Source organism: Mesoplodon mirus (assembly GCF_964341445.2).
Source record: "Mesoplodon mirus genome assembly, chromosome: 13".
NCBI classification, from domain to species: Eukaryota; Metazoa; Chordata; class Mammalia; order Artiodactyla; family Ziphiidae; genus Mesoplodon; species Mesoplodon mirus.
Window position 1 is genome coordinate 10,182,161 of NC_138989.1, and position 23,403 is coordinate 10,205,563.

A 23,403-nucleotide genomic window follows, 5' to 3' on the forward strand; every position below is an offset into this window, starting at 1 on the left:
GGGCTGGGTGAGGGAAGAGAGACAGCTGCTTAGTTGCAATATACATTCAGATTTCAGAAACAGTAAAACCTAGGAAACACTGAGTCATAGAATCCGACACTTGGTAATAATACCTGGGGTTCCTGCAAGAAGTAGATGGTGCATTGGTTTCTGTACAGGGCCTGGTCCACAGAATGCACTAATCAGTGTTGGTTGCTATTATCCTTTTATTATATTGGACTTACCACAGAATCTTGTGTAGAAAACGGTCCCGCTCCTTAAAAAAGTTTGAAAACCACCACTTTAGAACAACACTTGGCAGCAATGGTAGATCTCAGTTATACTCTCTCAAGTTCAAAGGCTGCTTTATAGACACTTTAGGAGAGCGCGATAGATGTTCCTTTCTCGTTGGTGCTGTCCAGGATTGTCGCCGCTGGGAAATGTCATCTTTGTTACCGGTGGGAACTCCTGTAATAGCTCAATCAATTGGAGCTCCCAGTTAGCAGCTTTTAAAAAGCTCATGAGCGGTAAGATTTTCGAGCTCAGGCCATTTCTATATTGTGAAGAGATTTAAAAAAAGGATTTGATTCAATCTGGCACCTAAAACCCTACCTAAGTCTGTTTTGGAGAGGAGTTGGTGGGCCAACATATGACATGGTTTTAATTATGAATCAATCTGTCAGCTATAAGATTAAAAATAAATAATATGCAAATAACTGCCTTCAAGAAGGAACGAGGCATTAAAATAGGATGTCAGCCCTGTGTCTTTTCAGCCCGATACTCATTGTCTGGCTGGTGTCTTCACCCCCAACATGCTCTTGGACATGTACCAGGTAGCGTTCCCTCTGCTGGTTGCCCAGTCAGGTGTGAGAGGTAACATATGTATCTCGGAACCACTAGGTGTACTTAAAAAGCAACAGATAACCCCAAATAGAGAGCTTTAAAAAATTTTTTTTTGGACACTGAGAGTAGATAATTTTTTTGTATCCCTGTTTTCTGTTAGAATTGTACCAAGATCTCTTATCTGTAAAAACAGCATAGAAGAAAGCTCTGCTGGCCCTTGCATTATGAAACTATCTCCCTCATCTTTTTTTTTTTTACCACTAAGATGGAATCAGCCTTGCAGTTTATCTTTCCTGCCTTCTATGCTTGGGGTTGAAAGCTTAAGAGACTCATAATACAGGAAACAGATCATTTGCCCTTGGTGTGGAGAGAATATACCCACAAAGTAGACCTAAGAATTCTCTTTGCTTATAACCTGGTTCAAAATCACAGATAGCTCATTATTATCCTTTTTTTTTTTTTTTTATCCACAGAGATCATTAATTTACTGCCTGTGTCTCAGGTCCGCCCAATATCTGTGTGTGTCTAACACTCCAGCAACTCCAACAGAGCCACACGCTCAAGGTGTTACGGCTTTTGGGCAGGAAGAACATACGAAATGTCCGAATGCGCTAACATGCTTTCACGAGGCCTCGGCTGCTTCGTGCAAGCACCTAATCCTCCTCTTGTCAAACAGGCAACATAGAGATGATGACAGAATACAGAGCCAATCATCACAAAGTGTAAACACAAGTCAGAGACCCCTTGAAAACGGGGTGACGACAGGAAATAGAAGGACTCTTCCTACTCCAATGGCCAGTTGAAATGAGAGTAGTAATCTTGGCACCTCCCTGACTTTTTTCGAGTGTTTCTTCTTTAGCACTTTATAATCTAATTTGGGGAGGAGGAGAAGGAGTGGCAGAAATGGGCTTATTATAAATTGCATTTTTTTTTCATGAGTCAAAGGGAGTAGGTACCCAAAGGCTTAAATATGTCTTTGAATGACAAGTAAATTATTTTGGCAGCATATATATTCTTATGTGGGTAGATTTTCTGTAGTCTGTTTGCTCCCCATGGGGCACCATTGATGCCTCAACATCTTGGTCACTAATTTTTATCCCATGTATTTCACATGATGCGTTAAAGTAGAATAGCACGCAAGAAAAAGCCAAAACATTAAAACCAGAGCAACAGAGGAGGTAGTCAATATAGTATTTACCTCCATGTCAGTTGGAGAAACCAACCCAGGCAAGTTGAAGGTGGCTTATTTGGGGCTTCCAGAATCCATTTTATAGCACAGCTTCCAGGCCAGTTTGCCTCATCAGTCTCGTTGTTTTCCTTTGGGGGCAGAAGTAGAAGGAAGCACAGTGGAGACATTTGCAGTCTAGGAGGAAAACCATCTTAAGGAATGGGTTTACTGCATTGTTTATTCATTGTTTCTGCTTTCGGGAGATTTAACCACGTCACACAGAGGGTGATACAGGGTTCCCTGTGTGGCAGAAGTGTCTGCTAAGAGTGACGGACTTGCAGTTTTTTTCCTTTTTTTTTTTTACCCCGATAAAGAAGGAGGTTTAGCCAAGAACCTGACCAGATAACCTTTATTCCCCCTCTTGTAGCTGATAGCATTACACAAACTGTAGGAATTAACATGGCTTTTCATATTAAAATACAAATTACTAGACCACTTACTGCATTAAAAGCTCATCAGCACAGTTAACAAAATGAAAAGCTGTGGCCACACTGAACAAATCTACTTAATTGATGTTCTTTAATTCTATGTGCCTGGGAAGATTTTTTTTAAATTGATAGTCAAAGTAGGTTAAAATAGGGAGTTAGTCATGGCAACATTTCAGAAACTAAAACTAAGTCTACTCTAGGTTTGAAAATGGGAAAAAATTAACCATAGGCTCAGAGGCATTTCCTTTTAATTTACTCCTTTTAGTTACGTAAAATTTAATTTACCGCCAGTGCGCCTCATTCCAGCTATTATTAGAAAATTGCCCTTAAACTTCTCAAGTATTATATATAAAAGCTCTTTGCAAGTGCTGGTACTAAACCTCAGCAAAGAGAACAGGAAAGCTAAATGCACTGAAATTGAAATCATTCCGCCATTGAGCAGGGAAATCATTTAGTAACACCAGGTTAAATCTCTCTCAGTAAAATGACAGTTTCATATACATGCCTTCCCACTTTCTGATAGCCAGCTGCATAATTAGAACCATTTAAAGTGATGCTGACATACAGTATTATATTTTCAGGATTATTCTGAGAGTCCCTTAAATTTTTTTTTCTTTTGTTGCATGAACTTAAATTTATTGCCTAAAATATTATTAAAATAACTCTTAGTGTCCTTCACTCAGTCTTTCGTGATAAGAACTTTATTTTGCTTTCTAAGACTGTTTCCCAGGATAATGTCCTGTAGATGGTGTCCCTGGCGTTTTAGCCTAATCAGCAGATTGTGATACCAGTCTCTCTACTATTCCTCTTTCCTCAGTTTGCATCTTCCACATTCTATTATCGGCCATGAACTTGATCTCATTTAAAGTTGCCCCTTCCATATGGCAGGCACTTTTGATTGATTTGTTTTTACCATATTTTCCCGATGAATCCTGAGTCAGAAAAGAATCCGAGACATTTCTTGTTCTCCCACAGCATATGTGTGTTTGGGCGCTAAGGGGGCGGGTGTGGGAGATTGAGTTTGGCTCACAGGGGTTGGATGGGCAAACGTGAGTTGCACACTGATCGTCATTATCACGTAGGTTCAAGTGCTGATGGCTCTAGAAGCAATTTCTCATTTCAGATCAACTTGCTTGCTGCGTAACCCGATTCCTTTCCTCTTAGGTAATCACAGACCTGGAGGAGCAGCTAAACCAGCTGACGGAGGACAACGCTGAGCTCAACAACCAAAATTTCTACTTGTCCAAACAACTTGATGAGGCCTCTGGCGCCAGCGACGAGATCGTACAGCTGCGAAGTGAAGTAGACCATCTCCGCCGCGAGATCACGGAGAGGGAGATGCAGCTCACCAGTCAGAAGCAAGTAAGGATTGTAAACAGTGTCAGAGACTTCCCCAGGAAACTTGGAACCCCTTTAAATTTTAGAGCAGATGCCAGTTGTATCTCTCCCAAGGGTTCTCAGACTGAGCCTGTCCAGTAAAAGGGCTCTTTTTTATAATCATGTCTGTGTTTTGTTGTTGTTTTTTTTTTTTGCGATACGCGGGCCTCTCACTGTTGCAGCCTCTCCCGTTGCGGAGCACAGGCTCCGGATGCGCAGGCTCAGCGGCCATGGCTCACGGACCCACCCGCTCCGCGGCATGTGGGATCTTCCCGGACCAGGGCACGAACCCCCGTCCCCTGCATCGGCAGGCGGACTCTCAACCACTGCGCCACCAGGGAAGCCCCATATCTGTGTTTTGAAGGCTTGTGGGTTTTAAAAATGGCTTTTAGAAGTGTGTAGTTGGTTTTTGGGGTTTTTTTTTTTGTTTTTTGGCCGCTCTGCACAGCATGCAAGATCTTAGTTCCCCATCCCTTTGGAACCCGTGCCCCCTGCAGTGGAAGTGCAGAATCTTAACCACTGGACTGCCAGGGAAGTCCTGTGTGTGGTTGTTCTTGATTTTGATTTAAAACCATTAAAAATAGAATAGAATGCTTCTGTGAGCCACTTTATTTTTATGTATTTATTTAAAAAAAATTTTTTTGGCTGCGCCACGTGGCCTATAAGATCTTATTTCCCCCTACCGGGGATTGAACCCTGGCCCTTGGCAGTGAGAGCTCAGAGTCCTAACCACTGGACCGCCAGGGAATTCCCGAGCCACTTTATTGTTAAGTGTGGTCTCTTTTCCCTGATCTTCCTCCTGGTTCTTTCTATAAGATGACGGCAGAAATGGCCCTTCATCCATTCTTGTCTGGTCCCCTCATTCTGTAGGAGAAAAAGATAGTGTCTTTCAGACCATAGTTAGAAACTCCTGCTTTTCTGAAACTGATCCGACAAAAGTAACATCTGGGAAATCCTCATTTGATACAAAGCACAACTCAGTGATACTGATTTGCAGACGATGGAGGCTCTGAAGACCACCTGCACAATGCTGGAGGAGCAGGTCATGGACCTGGAGGCCCTGAACGACGAGCTGCTGGAAAAAGAGCGGCAGTGGGAGGCCTGGAGAAGCGTCCTTGGTGACGAGAAGTCCCAGTTTGAGTGTCGGGTTCGAGAGTTACAGAGGATGCTGGACACCGAGAAGCAGAGCAGGTGGGACTTCCTGTTGGTAGAAAGCTGTGGCAGGTGACAGGAGCAGGATCCACCTCAGAGCTACCAGCAGGGTAACCGATTGTCCCAGCTTGGCCAGGACTGAGCAGTGTCCTGGGACATAAGACTTTCAGTGTTAAAACTGGGAGACTCTTGTGCAGACCAGAATGGGTCCGTCATCCTCGTTGTAAATACAGGCACTGCCGTTTGGCAGTAGATGGTGACCACTTACCCCATGCAGGGCCCTGGGGGTCAGCAGGGAGAATATCTCAGCGCTTTCTTTGTAGAAACTCTTTTCTCGGGTTTCTAATCACTGTGACCATGTAGCAAGACCATCACTGTTTCGATCCTGGTCATTTGGGACGCAAGCCTGCCTTCTACACCAACCTTGGCATTATTGACAGTTCAGGCCGAGTGATCCTTTGTCGCGGGCCCTCTTCTGTGCGCTGCAGGCTGCCAAGCAGCACCCCTGGGCTTGACTAAACCCGAGGAGCTGCTCCCTCCTACAGTGTGACAACCCAGAACATCTCCACACATTGCCCAGTGTCCCCTGGGGGGCAAAATCACCCCCAGTTTGAGAACAACTGCTCTATAAGAACGGTTTGGTTTTTTTTTTTCCATTTCTTGGTAGGAAATAAGTTCAGGTAGTATCTTTTCTCTGAGTTCCCACAGTCCTCCCAGCATAGAATTCCCTTCCTGCCGGGGTCACAGGTGTGAGGGTTGTGTACTGCATGCTGCTGGGGATGCTGTTTGCACTGAAGACGTCATAGATAGGAAGATTTATTATGACAGTTTAACAGCTCACGGCAGCAGTGTCTGCACTAACAAAATCAGTATATTATGACGGTTTACCAACAGATGGAAGTAAACAGTCTTAAAGAACACGTGCCTTTCTTAGTTTGTGCAGAGACACCTACAGGCTGGTATTTGCCCCGTGGCTTCATGTCTGCCCAGTTGAATCCTATCCCTCCCCCATAACCTCGCTAATATCACCTTCCTCTGAAACTTGCCTTCCTGCGGTACTCTGAACTCCTTTTTTTTTGGCTGTGTTGGGTCTTCATTGCTGCACGCGGGCTTTCTCTAGTTGGGGCGAGTGGGGGCTACTTTTAGTTGCGGTGCACGGGCTTCTCATTGCGGTGGCTTCTCTTGTTGCGGAGCACAGGCTCTAGGCGTGTGGGCTTCAGTAGTTGCAGCGTGCGGGCTTCAGTAGCGGTGCATGGGCTCAGTAGTTGCGGCGCACAGGCTGTAGGGCACGCGGGCTTCAGTAGTTGTGGCTCGTGGGCTCTAGAGCGCAGGCTCAGTAGTTGTGATGCACGGGCTTAGTTGCTCCATGACATGTGGGATCTTCCCGGACCAGGGCTCTAACCCACGTCCCCTGCATTGGCAGGCAGATTCCCAACCACTGCGTCACCAGGGAAGTCCACTCTGAACTCTGTAAGCAAGATAAACTATACCTGGAAATATTTATCATTTATTAGGACTCTATCAGATTCATTTTAGTGTTTCCCACATTTGCTTGATCATAGAGTAGACTCATCACAGTCTTGGATGTATAATCTGTGCTTAATCAAACTAGAAAAGACTGGAAGCAAAGAGGACCTATAAGTTTCAAGAGAAACTGGTAAAAATATTCCCCTTTTAGACATCTTCCCATTCAGGGTACTTGCTGATGTAAGGGGGCTGCTGGTTTAAGACCTCCTGTTGCTGTTTCCCTCCAAACTCTTGGGCTCCCCCATCCTCACCATACATTCTGGCTGCCCTCACACAGACCCCCTCCCTCCCACCTGCAAGTCCAGCTCTTATGCCAGCTGTTTCTGGAATCCTTCAGAGACAGTTTTGGGGACGGAATCTGACCATAGCATCAAGAAATTCACAATCACACGTGGAAGGTGTAATCATGGGCTGTGCTTGGGAAGACATTTCATGTATACTTTCAGGGGCAATTGTGAAAGATCTTGGCTACCCACCCCCGTTTTTTTCCTGCCTCTATTTTGGTATTATGTGGGACCTGAGATGAGTAAAATATAATTCTTAATTCTTGTCTTCAAGAGGCTAAGAGTCTAGTGGAGGAAGTAAACTATGCATTGAGCTATTTATCGCCTAAAATAGAGAGTGGGCTGTGCCAGGCGAGAAGTACATTTATGCTTTGGGGACAACAAGGAGAGGTTGCTTCTGAGAGGGAAACTGGGAAAGGTTCTATGGTGGACATGGCCTTTGAGTTTACCCTTGAAGTCTGAGTAAGATTTGGATTTGTCGGGTGGGGAAGGAGAGCTGCCAGTGGAGGAGCCTGTACAAGCCCAGGTGTGGAAGCAGCAAAGCATAAGACCTAAAGGGGGGAGGGGCAGTGATTTTTCTAGTTTGCTTCCAGTTTTTCTATTCTTTCACCTTATTGACAGATATTGATACATCCATCAGGTTCAAGTTTCAGTTTCTTGAGGAGCACCCAGAACACTTCACCTCTTGCATGTACTTTAAGGAGAGGAAATGTTTGCTCACATGGGGCCTCGCATGGCCCTTTGCACCCTGTGTTCCTTCAGCAGGCCCTCATTCCCTTCCCGCTCCCGTAGGAGGGTGTGACAGTCTTGTGACGTCTTCTCCAACCCAGTTGCATTTGGAAAGATGCCTTATCGCCTTCAGCCTTTCCAAGTGCGTATATATTCACAGGAACTTTACCTGTGAAGAGTATTTTTACCCAGGGCCTGAAGTGGGTCACATCTTCACTCTGAACGTGGTCAGAAAACAAGACATGATTCAGAACAAGGGGTCGGGTTGGGCATCTCGCCAGCCTGCAGTCTGTTTGGTTGCTTAGCAGGGCCCGAGCTGGACCAGCTTCCTTCCTGCAGGGTGGCGATGGTGGGGCTTCTGAACGCGCCTGTGTTTTTTCGCAGGGCGAGGGCCGATCAGCGGATCACCGAGTCGCGCCAGGTGGTCGAGCTGGCAGTGAAGGAGCACAAGGCTGAGATTCTGGCCCTGCAGCAGGCTCTCAAGGAACAGAAGCTGAAGGCCGAGAGTCTCTCCGACAAGGTCAGCCCCTGTCCCTCCTGCTCTTTAGATACACGTATGCACCTCCTTTTAGCAGGTATGCTTGACACACAGTCACATGTGATCAATGGTCAGCATGTTTCATAAACAGAGTCGTGTGATTATGCTTCCCCGTGGGCCGCCCTCTGTTGCCAGTAGTGTGGGTGAGGGGGGCAGGTACTAGGGTATCAGAGTCGGTCAGTGACTTCCTCACATCTGCCCATCAGGGCCCCTGAGGTCGAGATTTTGATCTGGGTGCACAACACTCTTGCTTTCTGGCATCTGATTTCTAGAAGCCTTCATGGGTCTAATGTCGAACATCCTTGGGGAGTGGGGAGTGTTGAGGACTCATGCTCATTCCATTGCTGCAATGACAGGAAGCCTCAGCCTCTCTGGGTTCTAAGTCCAGGGACACGGTAGGATCTGAGGATGGTGCGGGTTCTCAGTATTTCACGTTGGAAATACACGTGTTCTGTCCACGTAGCACTCTGTATCCTGTATTTACAAAGTGACATACCAGTGTTTGGAGATTTTTATCTAATAATCTTAAAAGAGATTTCGAATAGGTGCTTCAATATTATAGATAACAAAAGGTCCGAGGAATTTCACGTATACGCATAGCCTCATACATACGCACTCCTTTGCACACACACACAAGCACACACACACATAATATAAAGTAGAAATCTAACCTCTGAATTTTGTGTAACTTTGTAATTTCATGATTATAAAAGTGATTATTTGGGGTCATTGTGGAAGATATAGAAACCACAGAAAAGTAAAGAAAAAAATGACTGGTAAGCTGTCATCACTGTTATCTTGGTGAATTTGTATATACATATAAATATTTATTTATAAATTTAGGTTCTTACTATGTAAACAGCTTTACGTAATTTTTAAACATCACATAACTAGGGGCTTTTCCTGAGTTAGTGAATCTTTTTTGAACGTGTAGTTCTAGAAACATCAATTACACAGAGGCACCTTTTTTTTTTTTTTTTTTTTTTTTGCGGTACGCAGGCCTCTCACTGTTGCGGCCTCTCCTGCTGCGGAGCACAGGCTCCGGACGTGCAGGCTCAGCGGCCATTGCTCACGGGCCCAGCCGCTCCGCGGCATGTGGGATCCTCCCGGACCGGGGCACAAACCAGTGTCCCCTGCATCAGCAGGCGGACTCTCAACCACTGCGCCACCAGGGAAGCCCAAGGCTCCTATTTTAATGATTCCACTTGTGTTGAAAATTTGAGCTTCTTCCATTTTTTTGTTTTTGCCGTCATAAATAACACTGTGATGAACATAAATCTTTATGGACATCTGTGATGATTTTCTTACCAGAATTTCATAGAAATTATATGATCAGATTCAAGGCTAGAGCTTGTTACTCAGGAACCCTCCTGGTGTTGGCTTACAATTTTTTTAACCATTTTTTAACCATAAGGAAAGTAAATATATTATTTGACCATGAGGAAAGTAAATATATTATTTAGAGATAAATGAACCCTTTTGTGTTTAGCTTGAAGGATATTTTTTTTACCTGATTGTTCTTAAAGTATTCTATAGCAAAGTCCTCCCCATCCTTTAAGGCTCTAGACATTCTGACCCCATCTTCTCTTGATGACTGGTCTTTCAGGATGAATTTCTCTTCTCCGTACCTCTTATCAAAATCGTCACCCGACAAAGCAGTCACTATTTGTATACGTGTCTAGTTATGGTGCCACCCTCTGCCTTTGTGACTTGTTGTAAGATCCTTGAGAGAGCTTGTCTCTCCTTTCATCCAAAGCCCCTGATATTATCCTATGCAAGTAGTAAGCATTCAGAATGTGATTATTTAATTCAGCCAAAGCATGTCAGATAAATAAATTCTTGAGAAGTCATCCTCCTAGAACTTGTCACTGCTCTATATATGACCCATCCCTTAGAAATAATATTCTCTCCTCATAGAATAACGCACATAAGGCTTATCTATGTCATGGACATTTGTGATATACTTTAAAAAAACCAGTATTTATGTTCTGACCTTTAGAACTTGATTATTCTTTACCTGAGAAGGTTTGTGGATATTTGCAAAAGTTGTTAGTGTCTAACATTACTAAATGTGGTATCACGGCCAATTTTTTCCAAATGTCCAGCTCAATGATCTGGAGAAGAAACACGCCATGCTTGAAATGAACGCCCGAAGTTTACAACAGAAGCTGGAGACGGAACGAGAGCTCAAACAAAGGCTTCTGGAAGAGGTGAGTGTAAAATGCCAGGTAAATAGAGCCGGGTGGACTCTCAAGTGAATATCTGTTGTCTTCAGGTGGGCAGATCCAAATTAAGGCGTTCAGATTTCAAAGTGGAAATTTTCAAGGAAGAGTAAAAGGTGGTCACTGGATACTTCCTTTTTTTTTCTTTCTTTCTTTTTTTTTAAATTTTATTTCATCTTATCTTTTTATTTATTTATTTATTTATTTATTTATGTCTGCATCGGGTCTTCGTTGCTGCGCATGGGCTTTCTCTAGTTGCGGCGAGCGGGGGCTACTCTTCGTTGTGGTGCGCAGGCTTCTCATTGCGGTGGCTTCTCTTGTAGCAGAGCATGGGCTCTAGGTGCGCTGGCTTCAGTAGTTGTGGCTCGTGGGCTCTAGAGCACAGGCTCAGTAGTTGTGGCGCACAGGCTTAGTTGCTCCGCGGCATGTGGGATCTTCCCGGGCCAGGGCTTGAACCCGTGTCCCCTGCCTTGGCAGGCAGATTCTTAACTACTGCGCCTCCAGGGAAGTCCTGGATACTTTCTAAAAGGTGTTTAACACGTTAAAAAAATGTGTCACGAAGGCCGGGGTCCTCTTTGTCATTGTGTCCTCCCAAATGGTGCTTAATGGCGTGTCGAGCACACAGTGAGTCTGTGCCAAGTGGAAGTTTATTAAATATGCAGGCACGTGGATATTGAGTTAAATTATTCTTTAGAGTTTATGTCCAAAGTATATGAAGTTTGCAGGCTGATAGGACAACCATGTAATTAGCTTTGTGCACGGGGCAGAGACCTGATTAGATTACACTGAGTGCCAAATCTCATGAAGGCTTTTGAACATCCAGTTAATTCAATTTTAAAAAAATGATGCCCTGCTTTTGAGACACAAAACGAAAAGCTCAAATTGGTCTCCTAAACCAATCCATTCCTTATGTTATTTCCTGTACCTTTTAACAGAATTCTGAAAATCTCTGTTTAAACTGATGACAACTTCCCACTCCCAACCAAAGCCCTGGTTTGGTTGAATCACTGATAATTCAGCTTTGTTCATTAGAATTGACCTATCAGGACAAAGGCACTTTATAAAGATATTTCACGAGAAGTTGGACTCCAAGAGTGTTCTGTTTAAGCCATAGTGAGCCTGACGGTTGAATTAGCCAGATTATCTATTCTGGTGAATTGAGGTTTTATTTTGTGCCACCTGTAGCCCATGAGGGGCTCTGCTGGTAGAAATATTATGACTATGCTATTAAGTTCGAAAAGTGTGGTGAAAATTTTGCAGGTGAATATAAAATGTTTTATAGAAGGAGGCTTTAAAAAATATGGGTGGGAGTTTCGGAAAGTTCTGGAGATGGATGATGGTGATGTACAACCATGTGAATGTACTTAATGCCACAGAACTGTGCAATTAAAAATGATTAAAGTGGTAAATTTTGTGTATATTTTACCACAACAAAAAGTTTTTAAATAAAATCAATTATACACACACACACACACACACACACACACACAAACATACACACACGTGGGTGGGAAGTTCACCAAAGGTGACACTAAGAACATTATAATAGAAGTTGACAAGTCACCCCGCTGGTCAGATAGAGAATGATGGTCTTTTATCTGGAATGAATAGGCAACACCCCCACTTGAGGCACCTGTTGGAAACAGAAGGAACAGAAATAATTAGTGATCTCGCCTGTCCTCTTTTTCTTCCAAGGAAGGAGCACTGGCCCCAACAGCTCAGTGCTTTGGTCCAAGGTTACATGGTGAGTCAGCGGCAGGGCTAGGAAGAGAAGGCTGGAATCCTGATTCAGTCCCCTTGTTCTCACTTCTAAAACTACCTGGGAACGTTTCCAGTTCTCCATTCTGCACCTCACAGAGGGCTTTTTGAGCAGATGTCTGGCTGCCATTGAATGGGAGGCAGATCTCACTGACAGCCGAAACCATTAGGAAACTAAGAACAATCTTTATTGTCCGGAACGCAGCTGGCATCCTGGCTTGTGGTGGGCCCTCTGTAAGCAGGAGACCGGGGGCTTAGCCTGGCTGTCCTCTCCATCAGGTGCAGATTCTTGTAAATGGGGTCAGAATCAGTGTCTCAGAGTTGGAAAGAATTTTTGTGTGTCATTTGGTGCAAATTCCCAGCACTTGCACCTCTGTTCCCTTTATTATCCCTGTCCTGGGCACTAACGGATCTTTCTCCCAGGTCTTTTCTCTCGGGCCAGAAATGGCCTCGGAAGCTTTTCTGACACTGCCCTTTACAGGCACGATTAGTCTCTTGGAAGTGATGCCAGAGCTCAGAGTCCACTTGCTAATCCTGTCGAGTTAATCCCCCTCCAAGGTAGAGAGTCCCTTCCCCAACCCTCCTCATAGGTGGGCTTCGGTGAACCTTGGCCTCAATATCAAAACTTAGAGTGACTTTAGACATCCCAGCTCATTTTTCTGGCACCTTTAACTCTTGGAAAGTCCTTTCTTATTGTAAACTAAAGCCTATAACTTCCAACCATTGGTTCTGTTACATCAAAACATTTGAAAACAGGGTGTAGTCTCATATTTCCAACCAAAGTAGGAGGTTAATATTGATTAATGATCAAATCACTTGACTAGTAATCAAAATAACTAATGTTTAATTAGCATGTACTATGTGCCAGGTGCCTTTCTGAGTACTTTCCATGAATTAACTCCTATAGTCCTTGTGACGCTTCTGTGAGAGAACTACTACTTTTTATTTTACCATTTCTGTGACAGCTGATTCGATATCTCTGTAGCTTTCCCAGTCCATATTGCCTTCTCTTTTCTAAATGGAAGACTTTAAGTCCTTCCATGTTTGGGATGTTCTTTTCTCATAGATTTATCTTTCCGAAGAGAGTTTCTAGAAGCCCCTGTGGTTTGAACAGCACAGAACAGTGGGCCATCTCCACTTCCATTCTGGGCTCTGAATACCTCTGCCAGTGACCCGGGCTCTTTGTGTGGCTTTAGCACGCTGCTGACACCCATCAATCTGTTAAATCACCACCAGCCCTTCTACAAGTTTTTTTTTTTTTTTTTTTTAACATCTTTCTTTATTCAGTTGATGTTTTAAAAAGATACCATCCTATGAAACCTTCTCTTGTTGGTTTTGATCCATCTTCCCAGCCACCAGAGTTGTTTCACGCTCTGGTTCAGTCATCTAGTTCCTTTGTGCTTCCTCCCAGTTTCCTGTCACCCTCATAAAATTGGGGGACAGATCTAAGCACATGGCTAGAGCCCTCTTTTCACTCTAACACTGATTAGGAACAGCCTCCATTTACGTCTCTCTGGGAAGCAGGTTAATGGTTTTGTAAAACATTTCATTGAGCACAAATGTCATTCTTGTTTTCTATTGTAGTGAATAAGTAGCCTATTTCCTGGAAAGCTAATGGACAGTTGATGTGTTGATTCTAGAGAAATATTTTGGGCCTGGCTGTCACCAAACAGATTCTTGTCCCTAGCACTTGTTTCTCTGCTTCCTGCCTAGCAATTAGTGTTGTCCTAAAATAGTAGAGAGAAACTAAAGCGGATAATTTGCAAGAAGTAATCATTTGTGCTACAGGGGACAGATAGCTCCCTGGAGGAGGTTATCTTAGCTGTTTTCTCTCTTTCTTTCCCTGTATTTTAGGGGGTTCTGTGGTTTGATTCAGAAATTCCAGGTCACGCACACAGGGCAGGTGATCATAAGTTAGTTTCCTGCTTTACGGAGGACTGATGGGGAGAGGCTGGCGGAGTAGGTTTGGGCAGGAAAGGAAGATGGAAAGGTGAGGGGGGCGCACCTGAACGGGATGGAGGGAAGAAAGACGGACGAAGGAAGCAGCGCTAAGATTCATCGAGGATGTGCTGTATGCTGGGCACTGTGCTCGGTGTGTCAGCCAGTGAAGGGAGTTATTACCCCCACTTACAGACGAAGAGACTGAGGGTCTGAGAGGCAGTGAGCTGCCCCTGGTCACAGGACTAATAAGAGTTAAAGTCAGGATTTGAACCAGGGTCTGGAACGTTCTAAAGCCCAGGTTCTTTTCCATGACACCATGATGCCTCAGGGAATCAGCTGCCTCTCAAGAGGAAGGGCAAGTGAGGAGTAGAAATGGAAAGACAAACATTGGTGGAGGGAAGAGAAATAAGGTAGCGAGGTTTCAGCAGATTCCAAGGTCATCAGTAGCCTTTGGCCGGCTGGGGCGTGGGCCACCGAGGTTTGCCCTCGCCTGCTGGGAAACTCCCGTGCTGATGGTTATAGCTCTTTACCAGCCCTCTGTCCTTAAGGCTGCAGAGGGTCTAGGCCACCAGGGAAGGGAGTATTTGGGCCACTGGTGGTGTGGTTAGATTGGACCCAAGGGGTTGGGTGAAATCAAGCAGCGTCTTGTCAGGATAGCTGCTCTTTCCTGCTTTTTAGAAACAGAAGCATTTTAGGAAAGAGAGTCATAAACCCAGTATCTTTATAGCCTGCTCTATTTTCTGGTTGACTTCCATTGTAAAAAAAAATTGGAGAGAGACTTCCAGCACACAGCGATTTCCAATGTCCTAAATAGAATTTTGTTTTCCTTGGGTTTTACCAACACGTGTGCTGAACCTGAGATCTTCCTTCCTCCCCACGTGGTAGAAATATCTCCTGCGACTGTGGCTTGTTGGTCCCACACCCTGACGAGGTGCTGTTTGAGTTAGAGGTGCTATGACCCTTTGTTTTTTTTTTTTTAAATAAATTTATTTATTTGTTTTTATTTTTGGCTGCGTTGGGTCTTTGTTGCTGTGCGTGGGCTTTCTCTAGTTGTGGCGGGCGGGGGCCCCTGTGTTGCCATGCGCGGGCTTCTCATTGTAGTGGCTTCTCTTGTTGCGGAGCACGGGCTCTAGGCACGTGGGCTCAGTAGTTGTGGCGCACGGCCTTTGTTGCTCCGTGGCATGTGGGATGTTCCCAGACCAGGGATCGAACCCACGTCCCCTGCACTGGCAGGCGGATTCTTATCCACCGTGCCACCAGGGAAGCCCTGACTCCCCTTTGTATATTCTACACGGAGAATCACAAAGTGAGTTCTCTTAACAGCAATTGAGATCTTAAAAACAAAAAATAAGGACAAATCAGAACGTGGCTGTCATGGCATTAAGTCGCACTGCCTTAGATGTCAACTCAGATGGCCCGTACTCTGAAGTACCAAAATATCCTTAACTGCAACTCTGATTGGGAAGGCAGACCCACCAGTCTGGACTTCTTGTTGTGGTGGGCACCTTGTGAGTGGCTGGCCATCAGAGATTTCTGTGCAAGTTCTTTTTAACTGCACATGCATCATTTTGGAATAGCAGACGGTTAGTCATTCCGGAATGAGCCGAACTTTTGGTGCCATGTCTGAAATTAGTTTGTAACAGGGACAGTGAGGGAGCACGTTGCTTTGTGTGTGGTATGAAGCCTCTCCTGCCTCTCTCCCCACCAGCAAGCCAAGTTACAGCAGCAGATGGACATGCAAAAGAGTCATATTTTCCGTCTGACTCAAGGGCTACAAGAAGCTCTAGATCGGGCTGATCTGCTGAAGACAGAAAGGAGTGATCTGGAATATCAGCTAGAGAACATTCAGGTGAGAACTGGCAAAGGGAACTTAAACTGTCTGCAGAGGCAAAGCATGATGGCTAAAAGCCATCTGTCTGGTCAAATGGGCAGTATCTTCATGTTGTGTGTTTTTCCCAGTATTTTATTATGAAAATTCTCTGACGTTCAGAGAAGCTGGGAAGTTTCTATCATGACCACCCTCTGGATTCTCTTACTTGCCATTTGCTATTTTTTGCTTTTTCACATCTGTCCGTGCTTCAGTCCATCTTTTTTGGGGGGATGGTGGGCAGTAAGATCAGAACTAAGTAAATAAAGATGGGCCCAGTGTGGCTTGGGTTGGATTTTTCATATGTTAATATTGTAACAACTTTATTTTTTATTTTCTTAAAGTACCAAGTTTAAAAGTATACTTCTTTCGGTGTCTGAGGTGCTTTTTGTTTTCACAAATTTTAGGTTCTCTATTCTCATGAAAAGGTGAAAATGGAAGGCACTATTTCTCAACAAACCAAACTCATCGATTTTCTGCAAGCCAAAATGGACCAACCTGCTAAAAAGAAAAAGGTGGGTCAGAGGGTTTGAAAAGCGGGGAGCTGACAGTTTCGCTCAATCGTGGTGATTCTGTAGAGACCACTGGGATAGATAATCCTAGGAACATCAGAGAAAACAAAAGGCATGTTGTCTTGTTTTGTTTGGGGTTGAAAAAGAGGCTTTGGGATCATCAGAATAGCTCTTCAAGAGAAGCTATCACTCTCGAGTCTGTAATATACTATTTTGTGTTCATGGCCTTTAAAGTTGTCATGCCTTCCTCTGTGAAGGCAGTGATAGTTTTTTCCCAGGCAGCTGGGGTGGGGAAGGTAGCAGAGAGGAAGGTTTATACTCAGGTCAGTGTCCTGGACTCCATAGGGGTTCCCTGCTCACATGTACAGGACTCTGGAGAGATTACAGGTCACTTGTATGGGATTCTAGACAGAGAGGGGTTCTTAGGTCATGGGGATAGGATTCCAGAGGTTTTAATAGGTCATCTGTATGGGGCCGTAGAAGGATTCTCAGGTCATGTGTACAGGACTCCAGAAAAACTAGCCATCATCTGCTCAGTCCTTCTGATTGGCTCAAGAAGAGACTGGGACCCGGAGAGCTGACGTGACCTGCCCAAAGTGTCTGACTGGATAGCTGTCCCTTCCATGGGGTGCGGCTCCATCTCTTTAAAATTGTAACATATAAATTGAAAACAATGACCAAAAGAAACAGATGGACAGGGTGATATAGGCACACATGGGAAGATTTTTAATAAGCCCAGAGCATGCTTCCCTGAACCACTGAAGGTTTGGTCATGTGTCCTCAGTTCAAGAAGGTCTCTAAGGAGCTTGAAGCTTCTTCCCAAGGCACCCAGATTCCAAAGTAGCACTGGCGGTGGCACAGGGAAGGCCTCCGATGACAGGGTCCTGGGGAGTGGACTGAAGGAGGCGGTCGGTCTCTTGGTCCCATTGTTCTCTTTACGGGAAGGGACCAGAGCAGCAGTGGTGGCTGTGGAGGAGGATTTCCTTGTGTGCTGTGTGACCATGCTTGTTTGTGCTGATGATACTGAATCTATTTTATTTTATCAGTGGACTGTTATCTGAGTTTGTCACTTGATGTAGTCAGGGTGCTTCCGTGTATTTCTTTGTTAGTCTTCACTCCCATTACCCTACATTATACTTTTCTTTCCCATGTACAATACATGTTCCATTTGCATGCTTTTGCATAAGCCCCTTGTGGTGACATTAGTTTAGTATTCCTTTTTTTTTTTTTTGCTTCCTTTAAAAAAAAATACTCATCTCTGTGTCTTGTAACTAAGCATCATGAGACAAATTCAAGGCAAGAGGGATTGCTGAACCATGTCTCCTGCTTCCATCCTCCACTTCCATTTTTTGAGGGTAAAGGCTCAGGAAATGGCTCTCCTTCTTGGGAATGCTAAAGGAAGAGGTGGTGGCAATTCAAGCATCTCTGACCCTCTCGGTGAAAACTTCCACGCCCCTACTTTTTTTCCAGCCGGCTGGGAGGGGCTGTGGCTTGGTCCCCCCCTCCCCCTTCACATGCCAGTTTTACTAAACCCGCTTGCAGTGAGTACACGCCCGGCTCCCGTGGTCTGCTCCTCCCGAGGCAGGGTTCCTTTCACTAGTTCCCAGTGCCAATTTCCAGGAGTTAGGAGATATCTCTGTTTCCATTGCTAGGGTTTATTTAGTCGACGGAAAGAGGACCCTGCTTTGCCCACACAGGTTCCTCTGCAGTACAATGAGCTGAAGGTGGCTCTGGAGAAGGAGAAAGCTCGCTGCGCGGAGCTCGAGGAAGCCCTGCAGAAGACCCGCATCGAGCTCCGCTCCGCCCGGGAGGAAGGTACGGGCGCCCTTGACGCCAAGTGCGGTGGACGAGGCAGAGGACCGATCTCAAGGAGATTGGCCGAGACTAGTTCAGCCTCGTGGTGACAGCCCAGACATCCCACGTCTGAACGATGCACGGCATCCTCGGCATTGCCGATCAGGCACCCTGTGTGTCCTTTTGGTCTCGGGCCTTTGATAGCCAGCCCCCGGGGTGGTCCACTTGGTTGGGGCCTCTCGGGGACCCTGCTAACCGAAAGGCATTGGACCCGTCTCTCCCCAGCTGCCCACCGGAAAGCCGCAGACCACCCGCACCCGTCCACGCCGGCCACCGCCAGGCAGCAGATTGCCATGTCCGCCATCGTGCGGTCGCCCGAGCACCAGCCCAGTGCCCTGAGCCTGCTCGCCCCGCCGTCTAGCCGCAGGAAGGAGTCTTCGACTCCAGAGGGTATGTCCTCAAAAGGGGCCACTGGACATGCATCGACATTTTTTTAAATGGACTGAGAAATGCAGACCTAAGGTGAAAATGACAAGTAATAACACTGAAGGATAAAGAGTAAGAAGTAAGCCTTCTCCCCACCCCGGTTCCCTCACCCAGAGTCACCCACTGTGCTCTGCCAGCCGTCCTTCATGCATGTGAGTGCATGTCTGTATTATGTAGGTGTCTTATAATATATCATCTTTAAGAGGCAGGAGAAAATAACATTTTTCTCAGTCCTTTTGTCTTTCGTAAATATCATAGCCCACTATGCTCTACACCAGGGGTCTCCAACCCCTGGGCCGTGGACCGGTACCGGTCCGTGGCCTGTTAGGAACCGGGCGCACAGCAGGAAGTGAGCGGCAGGCGAGTGAGCGAAGCGTCATCCCCGCTCCCCATCGCTCGCGTTACCACCCGAACCATTCCACCCGCCCCAGCACCGGTCCCTGGAAAAATCGTCTTCCACGAAACCGGTCCCTGGTACCAAAAAGGTTGGGGGCCGCTGCTATACACTGCAGAACATCTTTCTTCTTTTAGTTAAAATGCTATCTTAGCCAGTTTCGTAATAACATGGATCGACCCCATCCTTCTAGAGGGCTGCGTGGTCTTCCATGGTGGGAGGTGTATGATTCATCTATTAATCCAGACCCCTGTTGATGGGCATTTAGGTTATTTCCAGCTCCTTGTTTCCATACGTACCCTGCAGTGAATACCCTGCAGCTCTGTGGGTGCTATGACTGTAGGATAAGTCCTTGGGAAATCAATCCGGTTAAAGGTTATGTGCATTTTGAAAGCTGGTAATTTGTGCCAATTTATACCAGTGGTGTGAGGAGTTTTCTTTGTGGGCTCAAAGGTACTCTGTTCACCTAGAGACGGAAAGGACTTAAAAACAGCCAAGGAAGGTGGTTTGGAAAGTCATACAGAGGGTGGGGTAGAGCTGTGGGTGTTTCATATCAGGGCGTCACCAGCTACTCACTTCATCTCATTTACTTAGTTTTGGCCCCGCTGTGCGGCATGAGGGATCTTAGTTCCCCTACCAGGGATTGAACCCATGCCCCCTGCAGTGGAGGTGTGGAGTCTTAACCACTGGACCGCCAGGGAAGTCCCACTATCAACCCCCTTCAGCTGCCAATATCGATGGGATTTTGTTGTCGTTGTTTTCTTCAGCGATGATGTCATCTCATTTCCTATGTTTACATAACACTTTGAATCAAAGAGCTTCACTCTTAAAGTCATCAAAGTGGAGCTGGTAACACAGAGGAAAATCATTTCTGGCCCCCGTGTCCTTCGACGAAGCTGCATAGAGCAGCTCCCTGAGTAGTTTGGAATACTCGAAGCATCTCCTTCGTGTGCGTGGCTTGTTCACAGTTTCAATGTGCATTTATGTTATGTATTCCTCATGACTTTCTGATAAAGGAACAGTGATAGCATTATATGGAGAAATCAATTTGGATTCAGAAATATGGATCCTGAATTTTTCTATTTAAAGCTGCCTTTAGCTAGTTAGGTCACTATTGAGAAGGGGGCCTTCTAAATGGAAAAAAATCAATCTTGTTAATTTTAACTGACTGGACTATAAATGTAAGAATCAGTTGTTTGAGGCTTAAAAGTTGGGTTTTTTAAAAAAGGAGGTTATTCATGAAAGAACTGGGCATGAAGTGAGAATTCTTCAGTCAGTTTATGTATTGAATAATCAGAAATTCTGTAATTCAGAATAGTGATTTTTGAACTGGATTCTGAAAAGCTCTAGATCCATGATCTCATGTGGAAAACAAACCTTTTATGACTAAAATATTTATAAACAACTGACTTAGAAGCATATGTTTCTCTATGCTCACAAATATCTATGCCATTGTATTAACAATCTGCTGCCAGTGATGTGTTCTTAAATAAAACCTAATTCCTAATAACCAGATAATAGTGATTTCAATTTGGTTCATATAAATCTAGACACATCTGTTAGTGTTAAAGTAATTTTACAATCCGTAACTAACGTGCTCTAATGTTTTTTAAACAGCTTTATTGAGATACAATTCACATACTATACAGTTCATTTGTTTGAAATGTATAATTCATTGTTTTTTAGTAAGTTCACAAGGTTGTGCAACCATCACATTCTAATTTTTAAACATTTTTGGTCCACCCCCCCCCAAAAAAAAACAAAAAACAAAACAACCCTATACTCTCTGGCAGTTGCTTCCCATTTCCCCCTTCATGGAACCTCTGACAACCACCAGTCTGCTTTCTATCTCCATGGATTTGCTATCCTGGACGTTTCCTATAAATGAATCATACCACGTATGACCTTTTGTGTCTAGCTTCTTTCACAGAGCATAATGTTTTTGAGATTCATTCATCTTGTAGTATTTATCAGTACTTCATTTTTTTTAATTGCTGAATAATACTCTATTGTGTGGTTATCACATCTTGTTTCTGTATTAATCCATCAATGGACATTTAGGTTGTTTCCACTTTTTGGCTATCATAAATAATGCTGCTGTGAACATCTGTGCACAAATTTTGTGACTACATAATGTTTTCACTTCTCTTGGGTGTGTAGACCTAGGAGTGGAATTGCTGGGTCATCTGGTAACTCTGTGTTTAACTTTATGGGGAACGACCAAACTGGATTCCAAAATGACTGCACCATTTGCTTTCCCACCAGCAGCGTATGAGGACCTTCATTTCTCCGTATCTTTACCAACATGCATTTTCCATACTTTTGAGTCTGGATAACCCAGCAAGCGTGAACTAAAGTCTCACTGTGGTGTTTATTTGCATTTCCCTAATGATGAATGACGTTGAGCATCTTTTCCTGTGCTTCTTGGCCATTTATTTATCTTCTTTGGAGAGATGTCTATTCAGATCTTTTGCCCATTTTTAAATTGGGTTGTCTTTTTCCTATTGCTTCATAAGAGTTCTTCCTATATTCTATTCTTCCTGTAGTTCTTCCTATATTCTCTCTAAGCTCCTTGTCAGAGGGATGATTTGCGAACACTTTTCCTGTTCTGTGGGGCGTCTTTTCACTTTCTTGATGGTATCATTTGCAGCACTTTAATGATTTCTTTGAAAAAATTTTCCTCCAGAATTCAGCCGACGTCTTAAGGAGCGCATGCACCACAACATTCCTCACCGGTTCAATGTAGGACTGAACATGCGAGCCACGCAGTGTGCCGTGTGTCTGGATACCGTGCACTTTGGGCGCCAGGCATCCAAGTGTCTTGGTAAGAGCAGCTACTGTGCGTGGGGGAAGGGTGCCTGTGCATCTCCACCTAAGATTCTGTCCGATGGGGGCGGGGTTTTTTCTTTTCCTTTTTAAATTCCTCATCATGTAGTGCATTCATTTTCAAGTTTTTAGTCTCAGTGGGAGGACACTATTTTTCCCCTGTTCAAGAGGGAGTTTATACGTGTTGTCAGCTCATGTCTCCAACCTCCTGTGCAAAATGCCTTGGGCTTTGTGAGCTTCCAGCCCCCTTTCCGTCAGGCTGGTCTCTCCCTCCAAGGGAAACATGCAGATGTGTTTTAGACACCTGTCTGTGGCAGCCTGGGAGAAGCCAGGAAAACTGGGTCGAGAGTGCCTGGCTGTCTCGTTTCCTCTTCTCCGTAGGGGCCTGGCTCCTGGGAAAGGTTAGGGATGCCCTGGATGGCGGGGCCAGACGGACGGGCCAGGCGGGGGATTGGCTGGCAGAGGCAGGGACTGGTCCCGCATCAGCCAAGTGTGTGTTCAGGTTGTCCACTGCTTTTCCCTAGAATGTCAGGTCATGTGTCATCCCAAGTGCTCCACGTGCTTGCCGGCCACCTGCGGCCTGCCAGCCGAATACGCCACGCACTTCACTGAGGCCTTCTGCCGTGACAAAATGAACTCCCCGGGTCTCCAGACCAAGGAGCCCAGCAGCGGCTTGCACCTGGAAGGGTGGATGAAGGTGCCCAGGTATTGCTGCAAGGCAGTTTGGGCTGGGGTGGGGTGTGGTGAAGATGTGCCGGCCCAGAACAGGCCGCTTCGGGGTAAGGATACTTCTGAGCTAAAGGCATTTGGAAAACAGCAGGTGCAGAAGTGACACTCTGACCTCCCCTTTCTCTCCCGGAAAGTAGGAGATAAAACTCCCAAGTAAAAGCTGCTCTTCCTGTACCAGGAGGAAAGAAGCATTCTCATCCCCGAAGCCTGGGGGCCGGGGCAAGCCCAGCTGAGAGAACTCTGTGCACACAGACCCTGTTACCTTTCCACAGTTGCTGCTCTTTGTTCAACTTAGTATATAAGCACTGGGGCCCATCTGCTTTTGGGGCTTTCTTTTCTTGTGGAGACTCCCACATACACATAGAATAAAATGTGTATGCTTTTCTCCCGTTCATGTGTCTTACATCAGTAGAATTCCAAGGCCAGCCTACAACCCAGCAGGGTAGAAGGAGGTTTTTCCCCCCTGCCCCTGCACTTCATTCCCGGCGTTTTCGGGGGAAGCATCTTCACCGGGATTCCCTCGCCTCCCCACCCCTTCCCCCTGCCTGACTCTTCTGACTTCAAGCGGTTCTTTCCCATCTCTGTTTCCCCAGGAATAACAAACGAGGACAGCAAGGCTGGGACAGGAAGTACATTGTCCTGGAGGGCTCGAAAGTCCTCATTTACGACAGCGAAGCCAGAGAAGGTAAATAAATAGCTCGGGGAATCTCATTGCACGCGGTTGGCCCAGGTGTCCTAGTCTTGGCGTGAAGGCTCTGTTTTCCGGACTGCGTTGCAAGCCTTGTACAA

At 45.3% G+C, this 23,403-nt stretch overlaps 1 protein-coding gene across 1 annotated transcript in view; it reads left to right on the plus strand.

Moving 5' to 3' along the window:
* Positions 1–23,403, plus strand: part of CIT (citron rho-interacting serine/threonine kinase) — a 171,655-nt gene that overhangs the window by 132,039 nt on the left and 16,213 nt on the right. The window contains exons 25-35 of the mRNA XM_082641760.1: positions 3,643–3,840; positions 4,853–5,046; positions 7,932–8,067; positions 10,191–10,295; positions 15,715–15,855; positions 16,281–16,388; positions 18,083–18,200; positions 18,465–18,629; positions 21,746–21,883; positions 22,410–22,590; positions 23,208–23,299. Coding sequence (XP_082497886.1) covers positions 3,643–3,840; positions 4,853–5,046; positions 7,932–8,067; positions 10,191–10,295; positions 15,715–15,855; positions 16,281–16,388; positions 18,083–18,200; positions 18,465–18,629; positions 21,746–21,883; positions 22,410–22,590; positions 23,208–23,299 — 1,576 coding nt within the window. The remainder of the gene's footprint in view (positions 1–3,642; positions 3,841–4,852; positions 5,047–7,931; positions 8,068–10,190; positions 10,296–15,714; positions 15,856–16,280; positions 16,389–18,082; positions 18,201–18,464; positions 18,630–21,745; positions 21,884–22,409; positions 22,591–23,207; positions 23,300–23,403) is intronic.